The following is a 14473-nucleotide window of genomic DNA, read 5'->3' as shown; positions in this document are numbered from 1 at the left end:
GATGGAGGAAATTGGTAATTTCAGAATTAAAATCGTCTCGTTTGTCATAGATTCTGGTACTGAGATGGCCGTGTATGTCTAAAAATGAAGCGGAGGAAGCCGTGTCTGTTGTTTCTTTAAATTTTGGGTCTGGAGGTATATAAATGGAACCAAATTAGAAAAGTCCGGATTGTTAATGGAAAGAATATCATCAATATATCTGAATGTGAAATTAAATGACTTGGCTTCTTTCTGATCTTGTTTTTAACAATTGTCTGGAGGAACTCAGACTCATATGAACAACATTTTATTTCAGATATAGAAGCACCCTTTATAACGGCAGAAGGGGGTTTACCATTGATTGCTGGAAGAAATACGCGTATGACATGTATCGTACAGTCAACATTAGACGTAAAACTGTTGTTTTATTGTCATAACATGCCAACAAGAAAATCTGAGCGGTTTAATGGATCTACAGTATACGTATCAGTAGATTTATATATTGAAGCAAAAAACGATGACAACATTTGTACATGCAGTTCTCAGTTTGAAAACTTTACAACATCTACATCTGTTGCTTTGCAGGTCACTAGTAAGTAGGTAACATGTTATGTATCTTAAGATTGAAAGTTGGTGATATATATGTTTGATTGAAAGATGAATACAATATTTTATACAAATATAGCAAGGATCAAAGACAAGATTACAAAATGGACATACAATACGATCGAAAAAAAGACGAGAAAATACACAACAGTACAAAAAATATTTTACATTCAATTTAAACTTGAATTACACGAACCCATCACTAACTGTGTGTAGGAATTGGGACTTGGGTTAAGTGATCAAGAGGGAATGAAGTTTCTGATCCACACGTAACGTCCGTTCTTGTTTTATATATATCCAATCTTATAACGAAAGGAATATATCTGTGTGCGCATGTTCCTCTACTATTAATCTAAGTATATCTTCCATAGTTAATGTCAAATCCGGTGAAATTTTTAAAATGTGTATAAGATGACATCTTTTTGTTGCTGTTCAAATAAACAGTTTGAAATTCATGCAGGGGTTTTGGTACGATAAGGACACGTCTTTCCATTCGGTATTATTAAACAAAGAGATTTGGAATCGAAAGCATTTTAAAATTGATAAACATTTTTCAAAAATATAAATAAAACAGAAGATGCTTAATGTAGTCCAAATATAACAATATCATATATAAGTAATAACCACTTTTATTGATCAACATTTGCTGTACATAGATATCGTTACATTTAGATCCTCCTGTTATTGAAATAGTTGGTAAAACAATATGCAACAGTTCGTCGTCAATAGAGTTGTCCTGTTCATTATCTGGGGATTTGGATACACACGGATTTGATCCATGGCAGCACGCAATTAATGAAGTAGTCGTAAGGGAGTTAATTGGAGTGATTTCCAATAACACATCAGTGCTCATGATTCCGTCGTGTTCATTCAACGATAGAGGGGATTACACCTGCATAGCTTGGAATCGAAAAAAACGCAAGAAAGATTATTTAAGGAAAAGTACTTCAGTAAAAGTCAAAGGTAAGGTTATGCATAAGAGAATAAACCTTTACGATTGTTTAAAATGCACGAAAAGCAGTTTTATCAAATGTATGCGGTAAAAACACAGCAGACTAACAATGACAAAAAAACATCAAGGGGTATTAACATACGGTCTGTAACACTAGGCACGTCTCTTTTTTAACCTCATTTGCCTTTGATTAGTTGTACGGAGCTATCCTAAGACCTGGCATAATATATATCTGAAGACATGTCTTATGATCCTCTTATCACTATCATACGACATATCTCAGACCTCGCATCGAAGCTGTCTTACGATGTCGTCCCAGTTCAAAGCAATGATAACTTGCAAAGACACATGGAAAGCGTGAGATTTCCTCGTTGGTTTTTGGAGATAAAATTCAAAAGTTCTGTATATAGAGAATATCATATGGCTTTTTCAATATCACATCTGTATCAACCCGCGACAACAATATAATCATGAGAGCTCTGCTCGAAGGATTATATTGGTTGAGGGTTGATACGGTGTGTGATATTGAAAAAAACATATCATATACTATCAGATTATTACATGGCATTTTTCATATCAGATGTATTATCAGCCCAAGGTTCAATATCAGCCCAAGAGCCGAAGGCTCGAGGGCTGATATTGACCAAGGGCTGATAAAACATCTGATATGAAAAATTACATGTTATGATCTTTTTATCATATGCTTCAACAGTGGAGAAAAATAACAGTTTTATATATTGATCCTTTTAAGTGGTTCTCAGGTAGAAGTTCAAAAAGTGAAAAGTTTACGGACGTCGGACGCCAAATGTTATATTGATTGATTGATTGTTGGTTGCTTAACGTCCAGTGGCAAATATTTCATGCATATTCAGGACGAGAACAAGTTCACAATAAATACAATAGGTAGGTTCTGTAATAGATTAAGGGATTAAGGTCGGAGAAATTTAGACTGCCACTGGAAATGAGGGTATATTGGATAGGGACAGAAATTTAGCCTTGCAACAGGTCACCTACGGACCCCTCAAAGAGTTGTTGCAAGGGTTCTTAACGTGCAAAGAACGTGGCACTTTCGTTACACGAGGCATCGGATTTAACGTCCCCATTCTGACCGGACGTCCAAATGTTATACATCCGATATGAAATCTTTCTTCCATATGCCTGAACAGAAGGGAAAACAACAGTATAATATATTTTTATATTGACGATAAAAAAAAAATTCAACAAAACATAATGAACACTGTTTGGAAAGGTCAACACTTGTAAAGTAACTTTTTAAATTTTGCTGGAAACTTATTATTTATTTTATTATAATTTTTTTGTTTTTTTTGCATTTTACATAAAATATTTTCCTGTTTCCTATAATAATTGTTTTGTACCCTACTTTGTTCTGTTTTTCACTGAAAACGTACCACTGAGGTGTATTTTCCGGAATGTGCCGAGTAACGCCGGAATGCCATGCGATAACGTTACGGAAAGGCATGTGATAATAGCTGGAAGCATGTGATAAATTTTTCTTATCATATACTTGTATAAAATATTACTAAAATTTTACTGTTCAATAACATTTAAAAATATTAAAAGGCTATGAAAGGATTACTAGGTTTATTGACCAGATTCCTAAGAATTTCCTCAGCAACACCAGGTGTCGAAAAATTGTTACATAAACTAAATCCACATAAAGCAAGTGGTCCAGATAATATCAGTGGACGGGTTTTAAAAGAACTAAAAGTACAAATTGCACCTATCCTTAACACCATATTTACCAAATCTCTGAAATCAGGAAAAACACCAAAAGACTGGAAACATGCAATTGTTGCGCCAGCATTTAAAAAGGGCGAACGATACAAGGCTGAAAACTATAGACCAATTTCACTCACTTGTATTTGTTGTAAATTGATGGAGCATATTGTGACAAGTAACATCATGAACTATTTGGAGGCAAATAACATACTCTACGATCTCCAACATGGTTTCCGAAAATCGAGATCATGTGAATCACAACTCATTCAATTTATACAAGAACTTCATAACAACAACAGCAAAAATATACAAACAGACCTCATTATTATGGATTTTGCCAAAGCCTTCGATAAAGTACCCCACAAACGTCTACTCTACAAACTTAAATTCTATGGCATTCAAGATAACACTCTAAAATGGATTCAGGCTTTCTTATCAGACCGTACACAAACAGTGGTTATAGATGGAATAACATCAAATACAGCACCAGTTACATCAGGCGTACCCCAAGGAACTGTCCTTGGGCCTATACTCTTTTTAATTTACATTAATGATTTTCCAGAATATCTTGAACACAGCAAATTACGACTCTTCGCTGATGATAGCATTATATACAGAGAAATTACATGTCAACAAGACTGCATAAAACTACAAACAGATCTTAATGCAGCAGCTAAATGGGAGGCTGATTGGCTCATGGCCTTCCATCCAGGAAAATGCACAATTTTAACCATCACACAGAAAAAGAAACCATTCAAACACGATTACATTCTGCATAACCATATTTTAGAACCAGTAACATCAGCAAAATATCTCGGCGTAACCTTACAGTCTAACTTAAAATGGAGCAATCACTACGACAACATCATATCAAATGCAAATAAATCTCTAGGCTTTCTGAGGAGAAACTTAAAAGTATCAGACACCAATATCAAATCTCGTGCATACCAATCCATAGTGAGACCAAAACTTGAATATGCATGTAGTTTATGGGATCCGCACACATCAGAATATAAAAATAAGCTAGAAATGGTACAGAGGCGTGCGGCCCGTTATGTATGTAACAACTACCACAACACCAGTAGTGTTACATCCATGTTAAACGAACTACAATGGCCCTCACTAACTGAGCGTCGCCTCAAAACCAGACTAATCATGTTCTATAAAGTAATACATGGACTCATCGCAATTCCATCACTAGTCCTTATACCATCAGATACTAGAACAAGAAAATCACATACCCAAACATTTCGGCAAATATCCACCTCTAAAGACAGTTACAAATGGTCATTTTTTCCGCAAACAATCATCCAATGGAACTTGTTACCACAAGTTGTAGTAGCATGTCAAACAATTGAAACCTATAGAGATCAGTTGACACCAACTGTTCTCCACAACATAAATTAACTCTATAAATACCAATGTACATATTTTTAATCACTTGTTGTCTTTGTTTCATGTAAATATCACCAAGTATTCTACAAATTTAAAGATAAATTTTTGTTCTATATAATTTTAATCATATACTCCGCGCATGCAACAGTTCGTAATCTTCAATATAAATGAAGCTGTAACTGTATACCAGAAGAAGCGGGCTGATAAAGGAACCTTTATTGACTGCTTCCGGAATGTTATCACATGCCTTTCCGTTAATTTCCGTGACGTTTATCACATGCAATTTCGTGCATTTCCGGTAATTTGTTCGAAAACGACAACACAGTGCGGAAAACCGCAAGTGATTTAAGACTTTTCACAAAATGGTTGAGGAGCAAATTTCAAACTAAAAACATGTTAATTGTTGTGACAAGATAAATAAAATGCTTGTAATATCAATAAAAACAATAAAAGTTAAGACATTTGTAATTGGTTGTCTGTAAATTATTATCTAAAAATTCATGGAAAGACAAAATTTTAATTAATAGTTCTTGTCTGTATTTCTTCTGTTGAAGTATATGATAAAAAGATAATTACATGTCATTTATCATATCAGACCCTTTATCGGCCCTCGTTCATGATATCAGCCCTCGAGCCTGCGGCTCTTGGGCTGATATCATGACTTAGGGCCGATAAAGGGTCTGATATGAAAAATGCCATGTAATAATCTATACATATCAGCCCGCTAAGCACCAATTCGAAAAATATGGAATTCACGTAAATTTAATGCTATTATCATACTGTAAAAATTATAAGTTATTTACTCTAAGTATATGATAAACTTTATTATATACATATACCTCACGTAGATGTTTTTTATGTGACATGACGTCATACAGATAAGGAGGTTTGAAATGACGTCATACAGATTATAGGTTTGACATGACGTCATACAGATTAGGGGTTTGATAAAGCCTTTGCAACAGTGACTGCAATCGATGACGTGGCGTCATACAGATTAAAGGTGTGATAAAGCCTTTGCAACCGTGCTGATATCGATATCATCACGGGTGGCTGATACAGCATGCTTGCCAATGATTGTATTACACATACAATTTATCTGTATTTACTACTAAGTATATAATAAATATCAATAATCCTAGTACGTAGGACGTGACAGTCTGTATTTTCTTACTCTTTCTGCATCATCTTAGTAATCCAAAGGATTGTCAGGATCTCTGAATATTCTATGTCTTTCTATATTTTGTGGTCGTCTGGGCTGAGGTGCATTTAAACTATAACAGCAATATTTGTTTACAATTCTTGTTTTATTTGGAAGAAAGGCCGACATAGTTAGATAGTGCAGTTAGTTGCACAATTACTAACACAATTCTATATTAATATTCTTGTAACTGTTATACAATACATTAAATATCATAATTAGAAAGTTGTCTTGATTTATCACTAATTTTTAGAAATTTGCCTGTGACGTTACGTTTTGTGGCCTTGATACTTTCGTGTGACAAGCACACAGTTCGTAATTCTATAATGATGCTTTGTGTACTGTTCTAAAAATTTTAGTTATTCGTTTTTAGGCTGTGGTTAACATGTCGAGATGTGGTATTATATTATTTATATATGCATTTCTCTGTCTTGAGTGTTCTTTCATTTATTTGTACTTTATTCCCGTCATGTAATGTTGTCATTTTAGTGGTATATTTAACATTGCCATAAAGCGCGAAGTTTGGCTAGCCACAACACCAGGTTCAACCCACCATTTTTTCTTTTAATGTCCTGTACTTAGTCAGGAATATGACAGTTGTTATCTATTAGTCCGTATCTATGTATGTTGCATTGTCGTTTGTTTTTTGTTGCACTTCAGTGTTCTATTGTTTCGTTGTTTTTCTCTTATAGTTGATGTGTTTTCCTAGGTTTTAGTCTGTACACCGGATTTGTTTTGTCTCAATCGATTTATGACTTTTGAACAGCATATACTACTGCTGCCTTTATTTGAACATCATAACGATGTCACAACTTATAACTATCCTACGACCATCATAAGACAATTCTCGTGTAGTCCTAACTAAATGAACAACTTTAAGAGATGTCATAAAAAGGACCACTTTGTGAAACCCACATAGGACTTAGACATGTCGTAGGACATATTAAGAAATGTCGCAGTCCTAAGATTGCATCTGGGTAATATTCAATAAATTTGTCATTCACTACAAAAGAGCTATCGAAGTTCTTGACGCTGAACATTTTTTAGGGGTAAGATTTGTTTTAAACAACAACAAATATCCAAATCTGAATTGACTGTACTTTATCTATGTTTCATTTGTAATATATAACCCTATGAAAAAAATGAGGAATTGCATCAAATAAAAATGGAGAGAGTACGGACGTGTCGCTATGGTTAACTCATTTTGCTATGTATTCTTCATTCATGATCAGTGAAAATTGACCTAAAACTATTGCCTAGTTCTGTATTTCATTTTTTAAAGATGTTTTAATAATGTACAATATCTAACGAGTGCATTCGGTTCTAAGCCTTGGAATAGATAAAGAGTACAGTTTTAGACGTATATAAAGAATAAGTTTCAAAATGTTAAAGTGTTAAAAACAATACCCAACTAGAAGCTTTCTTTTTTTTTTTATTTTAAAAGAAATCAAATATCTTTTATTTATCAGCTTTTCTGTTTCTGAATAATTTCTTCAATTTAATGTTTAAAGATTATGTATTTCTGTTCCAAACGGATGTGTATGTATAAATTTAACATTGAATGAAAACATGTGCATGACTATTGTTTGAAAAAAGTAAAATAACAGAAATAACAAAATCTAAAGAAAATTCAAAACGGAAAGTCTCTTATCGAAGGGCAAAATCAAAAGCCCAAACACATCAAATAAATGGAAAACACATGTCATATTCCTGACTTGGTTAAGTCATTTCCTTATGTAAAATTGGTGGGTTAAACCTGGTTTCATAGCTAACTTAATATCTCACTTGTTCAACAGTCGCATAAACTTCTATAATATTGACAACAATGTGCAAACAAAACAAACAGACATAATAGGTAAAAATGTCAAAACTTCGTGAATTTTGATTAATGGATAATCGTCTCAAAACTGGCGAAAACCTATATAATGATACAATTTACCTTTAAACAAATGCAAAATATGTGGTTATCTACATATAATAAAAATAAAATCCATCAGTGTTGAGGTGGTTATATGTAATTACCTTTTTATTTTCAGAACCTCCTTTTATAGTTGCATCATATCTCTATAATGAATCCATTACGTTGTTGTCCGTGGATTATTTATCTGATGCTGAACCAAACAGTCCACGGTGGTTCAGGTACAAGACATCTTTAGTCAATTCTACATTATTTACGATCATCAATACAAGAACGACTCTCGTTTCTCAAATACATGGGAAAGAAGTTGTACTGTCTGGATTCAGTACAAATTTAAGTCTGAACAATAAAGCTCGAGGGGAATACACTGTAATGCTCTCCAACAGATATGGTGAAACAGAATACAAGTTTAACTTGATTTCAGGTACTCTTATTGTAGAATTTTATTAAAGGTTATAACAACAATTGTACGAAAAAGAAACGAGAATGATGTTGATTTTGATGAAATGATAAAAGTAAATTAATAATAGGAATATTAATTGTTGAAATGGTGGAGTAAAATTTGAAACGTTAAGGTTAAAATTGCATAAATGCAATATGCATTTACTTATATGAATCTTATTTCACTTACTAGTAAATGTATCTTAACCTGTATCAGTACTTTCACACATTTGTTTTTGTTTAAGTAAGTTAATGTCTATTAAAACGTTGATCATGTAAAAGAGAGGCGAAAGATACCAAAGGGACATTCAAACTCATAAGTCAAAAATAAGCTAACGGAATGGCTAAAAAAGAAAAAAAAAACATACTAACAACAGTTCACAAAACACAACATAGAAAACTAAAGACTGGGCAACACGAAACCGTAAGATGTGGAAAAAACCATCACCCATGTACCTACTTAAAAATAGGTCGGTTCAACTGTTGCAAATTGAGTTTACTTAGTGTCGCATATGATATTCGCGACAGTTAAACTGAGAGTCACATAGACCAAGCTTAACGTATGCATAATGTGTACTGATTGATAATTTAGGCTGCGATACTCGGATTTTTCATTTTTTTTCAGTGGGTAAGGAAATTAGAAACATAAGGGGTTGACGGCTTAACTTTTGCTCTTTACCGCTTTTATGTTTAAAAGAAATATGAAAAGAATAGAAACCAGATGTGACCTATAATTGCTTACTTCGATGTAATTCGGTCTCTGGCGGAGAGTTGTCTCTTTGACAATTATACCACATGTTCTTATTCTTATAATTTGGTGAATAAGTCGTGAAAAATCATATCTTCGGCGCTATTGTAAATTTGTGTTTATATGAAAGATGGGAAAGCTCAATATTCGCTTCTGATAAGTATTTCTACATTTTGATGAAAAAAAATAATAATTTCAGAACAATCAAGTTTCTTATTCTCGTCTATCTTGCTGGTGTTAACTGGTATGGTCGTATTCATAGTAACAGTAGGCGCTATTGGAACTGTTATCAAAATAAACAGTTTAACAGGTAAAATATCACTAAATATAAAATTGACAGATTAATCAACAAAGGCAAATTTTTTATATTCAATCTGATAATAAGTAGGAAATATAAATACAATTGTTCATATATCATTTCCGGCCGATAATGATGTTTTATGTTCAAAAACATGTCATAGGGGTTAAAACAGTTGTATGAAGTAATAATTTGAATTTGCAGTCTTTCACAAGAAATTTAATAAGCAACATGCCTTTGAATAAGGATTTGATTTACAGAAAACTAGAGTACAAAATGTATAAATCTTTCTAATAAATACAAAGATCCGCATCTTTTGAAAATACCTGCCCCAGTCAGGAATATAGCAGTTTTTTTTCCACTTGTTCCGTTGATTGTTAGCGTTGATTTTGTCACCATTGATAGCGTTCCCATGTCAACATCTTATGGTGTTTATATACCTCAACTTGTTCGATTCGCTCGTGTATGTAACAACGTATTTGATTTGAACGAACGAAATCTTTGTATTACTGAAAAATTATTACACCAGGGTTTTCGATATCACAGGCTAGTCAAAACATTTACTAAATTTTATCATCGGTACAACGACATCATTCGTAAATATAAATCAACATGCAGACATCTTATACTTTCAGGTATTTCACATCCAATATTTTATGGTAATATACTTTACAAAGCACAAAAATGTCGGCATTCACCTCAAAAGCTAACTAAACCTTTAAACAGACTTATTCGGAAAGGATATATTTACGATACTGTTTTTAGGTCATTAAGGATTGCATATGTTGGTATTAATATTGATTCACTCATAGGGTCTTTGCATCGGAAATAAACACATCTATTCTAAAACCAGTTGTTGGCATGATACGGGTTATTAGATATAAGAAGATGTGGTATGAGTGCCAATGAGACAACTCTCCATCCAAGTCAAAATTTATAAAAGTATACCATTATAGGTCAAAGTACGGTCTTCAACACGGAGCCTTGGCTCACACCGAACAGTAAGCTATAAAGGGCCCAAAAAATGAATAGTGTAAAACCATTCAAACGGGAAAACCAACGGTCTAATCTATATAAAAAACGAGAAACACTTATGAACCACATCAACAAACGACAACTTCTGAACATCAGATCCCTGACTTAGGACAGGTGCAAACAAATGCAGCGGGTTTAAACGTTTTAATGGTACCAAACCTTCTCCCTTTTTCTGAAACAATAGTGTAACATCACAACATAGAAAGACACACTTTAAAATATCAACTGAAATAGCTTAACTCAATCAAAGGACATATTAACACCAGTGAACATACACTGAACAAATAAATTTGACCTCTGATACAATGTAAATATAAAATAAATAAACTAAGGGAAGAATATGTTCTCATATATTTTATGATGGTATGATAATACATCCCTAACGGGAAGGATTGTACTTGATTTTCATATAATGAAAACATTATTTTTCAATCAGTTTAATTGAGGTCTGGAGCTGGCATGTCAGTAACTGCTAGTAGTCCTTTGTTAATTTATGTATCATTGTCATCGCTTAGTTTCTTTTGTTACCTATTCTGACATCGGACTCGGACTTCTTTTATACTGAGTTTTACTGTGTGTATTGCTATGTTTCTTTATTCTACATTGGCTAGAGGTATAGGGGAGGGTTGAGATCTCACAAAACATGTTTAACCCCGCCGCCTTTTTCCGCCTGTCCAAAGTCAGGAGCCTCTGTAAGTCTTGTATGTTTTTAATTTTACAAAAAAGATGTGGTATGATTGCCAATGAGACAACTCTCCACAAGAAACCAAATGACACAGAAATTAACAACTATAGGTCACCGTACGGCCGTCAACAATGAGCAACGTCCATGCCACATAGTCAGCTATGAAAGGCCCCGAAATGACTAATTTAAATTCATTTAAATGTTTGGAGTTTAGTGTGGCGTCTATTTTCACTGAACTAGTACACAATGTTATTTATGGGCCAGCTAAGGACCACCTCCGGGTGCGGGATTTTCTCGCTACGTTGAAGAGCCATTTGCGGCCTTCGGCTGTTGTCTGCTCTTTGGTCGGGTTGTTGTCACTTTGACATTTTCCCCATTTCCATTCTCAATTTTATTTATTAACTTCCCGGTATTGAATTTGCCTTTGAGTTTGGTATTTTTGTTTTACTTTCTTTCTCCTTCATATTATTCTATTTGAAAAATAACTCCTAGAGACATCTCAATTCTGAAATATTATATGTTCTGATGATAAAATCTGTGTGGTAATAACTTACATTGAATATTTTTAGTATTCATGTTCTTGTATGCAAAAAGGCGATTTCTAATCTTTCAATGTAACTGAAATTGAGAATGGAAATGGGGAATGTGTCAAAGAGACACCAACCCGACCAAAGAGCAGAAAACAGCCGAAGGCTATTCATGGGTCTTCAACACAGCGAGAAAATCCCGCACCCGGAGGCATGCTTCAAATGGCCCCTAAACAAAAAAGTGTACTAGTTCAGTGATAATGGACGTCATATTAAACTCCGAAATATAAAAATGAACTAAAATTAAAAAGCATACAAGACTAACAAAGGCTAGAGGCTCCTGACTTGGGACAGGCGCAAAAATGCGGCGGGGTTAAACATGTTTTGTAAGATCTCAATCGTCCCCATATACCTCTAGCAAATGTATAAAAACAAACACACAGCAATACGCACAGTAAAACTCAGTTTAAAAGAAGTCCCAGTCCGATGTCAGAATAGGTACCAAACTAAGTAAAATGATAATGGTACATTAATTAACAAAGACTAATAGCAGTAAATGACATTCCAGCTCCAGACCTCAATCAAACGGATTGAAAGATTATGTCTACATCATATGAATATCAAGCACAATCTATCCCGTTATGGGTTTATTATCATATCATCATAAAATATATGAGAAGAACATAACCCGTGTCATGCCAACAACTTGTTTGAAAATAAATGTCTTTATTTCCGATGCAAAGACCCTATAAGAGAATCAATATCAAAGCCAAAATATGCCATCTTTAATGACCTGACAACAGTATTGTAACTATATCCCTTCTTAAAACGTCTGAACTTGTCTTCTCTGTTTAGAGGTAATACGATTCCAGTTGTTGACGCCCACTTTTACACATTCAACTGGCAGCATGATTATCAATTATTCATTTATTCAATGGTTAGATAAATGATGATTATTATGAGTAGGGATTTCCTGTTTAAATCCAACTGTTTGGAAAGGAATGCCACTAATAAGTCTACTGTAGACAACACTTAAAAAAAATTGTATGATTAACGATGAGACATTCCAATCAAAAGACAAAAGTTAACAACTACATGTCAAGGTACGACCTACAACGACGAGTAAAATTTATGCAGTACAATATGTTATAAAAGGCATTGGGGAAAAAAAGAAGGAAGTTTGAAAACATACAGACAACGACTTGGGTTGGTCCTATACCATTGAACGAAATAAAACAATGACAAACAACGAGTAATATCAGTCAGCGGACTTCAGGACACGCATTAAAAGATGTGTAGGGTATTCATATTTGTGTGAGAGCGTAACGATCTATATAACCTAGCACAATGGTGTTACTTCAAAACAAAGAGTAAAGAACACCGCAATAAAAATTAGCCCGTATCACAAAATTAAGAAAAAAAAGTATTTCAGTATAGTTTCCTATCAATAAAAACAAACAAAAACAGATGCATACCTTCCTCCTTGTATTCCTATATAATTGATTAAATTGATTTTCAATTTTAGGCGATTTAGAAATGAAATGTTATTTAAAAAACCCCGGAAGAGGAGCAATGTAAGTATAGTCTGCTCAAACTAATATTCAGCTATAAAGCAGTTATGTAAAAAAGATAAAACAAGAGAGGTTATACGGTATGTCTATATTTATTTATAGTTCTTCGTCTAAATGTTCCTCAACATCATGGAAAATGAAAAGAATGACCAACTCAATACAAAGAATTTGATTTCCCCTTTTAGCTCACCTTTCCAAAGGAAAAGTGAGCTTTTGTCATTACTGTGCGTCCGTCGTCGTCGTCCGTCCGGTGTAAACTATTTCAAACATCTTCTTAGCAAAGAGACATTTTTCCATCAAAGTTCAAATGAAGTGGATGTCAGCAATTGTAGGCGACGGTACGGCTTTTAACAATGAGAAAAACCCATACCCATGTTGTCTGTTTTACTTAATTTGTGATTATTCAATGGTAACTTCTCTTTCTTTTCATATCACTACCAGTTGTGGTTTAGTTATATTGTTGGTTCATGTTCATAACTTGAAAATCTAAAATCTACATTTTAGCATATTTGTTTTCTTGCCAAAAAAAACAGAGGAAAATATCTCCTTCTTCGTAATTTTTGATAACGTTTTTTCTAAACACAACAGGAAATTGTCAATTCTCAGTACTGAACACTAACTTTTTCCGTTTTATTTTCTAATATAGTAAACTTCATGAAGGGTACAAAGGCTTTATCAGTTGAGTCTAAAAGAAAGTTTGTTTTCATGTAGATATTACGCCGCGCCAGAAGACGAAAACCAAGTTCATGTGTACAACGAAACAGATACTGGATATGAGGAATCAACAGAGAGCAACGAAACAGGCCATTACATGGAAATCAGTGATATTTATGAAGATCTTGAAAACGGCAGAGACGATAGGCATTCGTATGAATTTTCACATCATTACATTGAAGTAAAGCCTGATTAAAGATGTTTATATTATTTATCTATTTTCATATATGCTATGATTTTACTTATTGACTGGATATGCTGAATCATTCTATTTGGATTGTTAACCACTTTAGTGCTTACTTGTACATGTTTGAACTTGTAACAATTAGAGCATAAATCTTATATGAAGGTATTGCCTATGTATGATATATGTAATTATTCCTTGCTCAAATATGAATAAATAAATATATATACCACATGTCAAGATAAGAATCATTTGACATTTTATTGATGAAGGATATTAGCTATCCGAAATATTAAACATTTGTTTATGATTTAACTTTTTTTTTGTGATGTTGTACCCTTTTAGACTTGCTTATTAAGGTCTTTCCTTTCACTATAAGGAAATTCTTCTGATTATTATTATTATTATTATTTCCCCCAAACATTTACGACATTTCCCTAAAAAAGTACGCGACATGTTAAAATGATATTAGGTATCAA

At 33.5% G+C, this 14473-nt stretch overlaps 1 protein-coding gene across 1 annotated transcript; it reads left to right on the top strand.

Moving 5' to 3' along the window:
* Positions 1 to 307: 307 nt before the first annotated feature.
* LOC127705475 (uncharacterized) lies at positions 308 to 14228 on the top strand. The gene is made up of 6 exons (XM_052209791.1): positions 308 to 571; positions 1258 to 1548; positions 7910 to 8215; positions 9180 to 9290; positions 13051 to 13099; positions 13808 to 14228. Exons 1-6 carry the CDS (start codon positions 361 to 363, stop codon positions 14004 to 14006), a joined length of 1167 nt encoding a protein of 388 aa, XP_052065751.1. The 5' UTR covers positions 308 to 360; the 3' UTR covers positions 14007 to 14228.
* The last annotated feature ends 245 nt before the right edge of the window (positions 14229 to 14473 follow it).

The sequence above is a fragment of the Mytilus californianus genome, unplaced genomic scaffold (genome assembly GCF_021869535.1).
Source record: "Mytilus californianus isolate M0D057914Y unplaced genomic scaffold, xbMytCali1.0.p SCAF_6, whole genome shotgun sequence".
NCBI lineage: Eukaryota > Metazoa > Mollusca > Bivalvia > Mytilida > Mytilidae > Mytilus > Mytilus californianus.
This window is presented reverse-complemented; position numbering and strand designations above follow the sequence as displayed.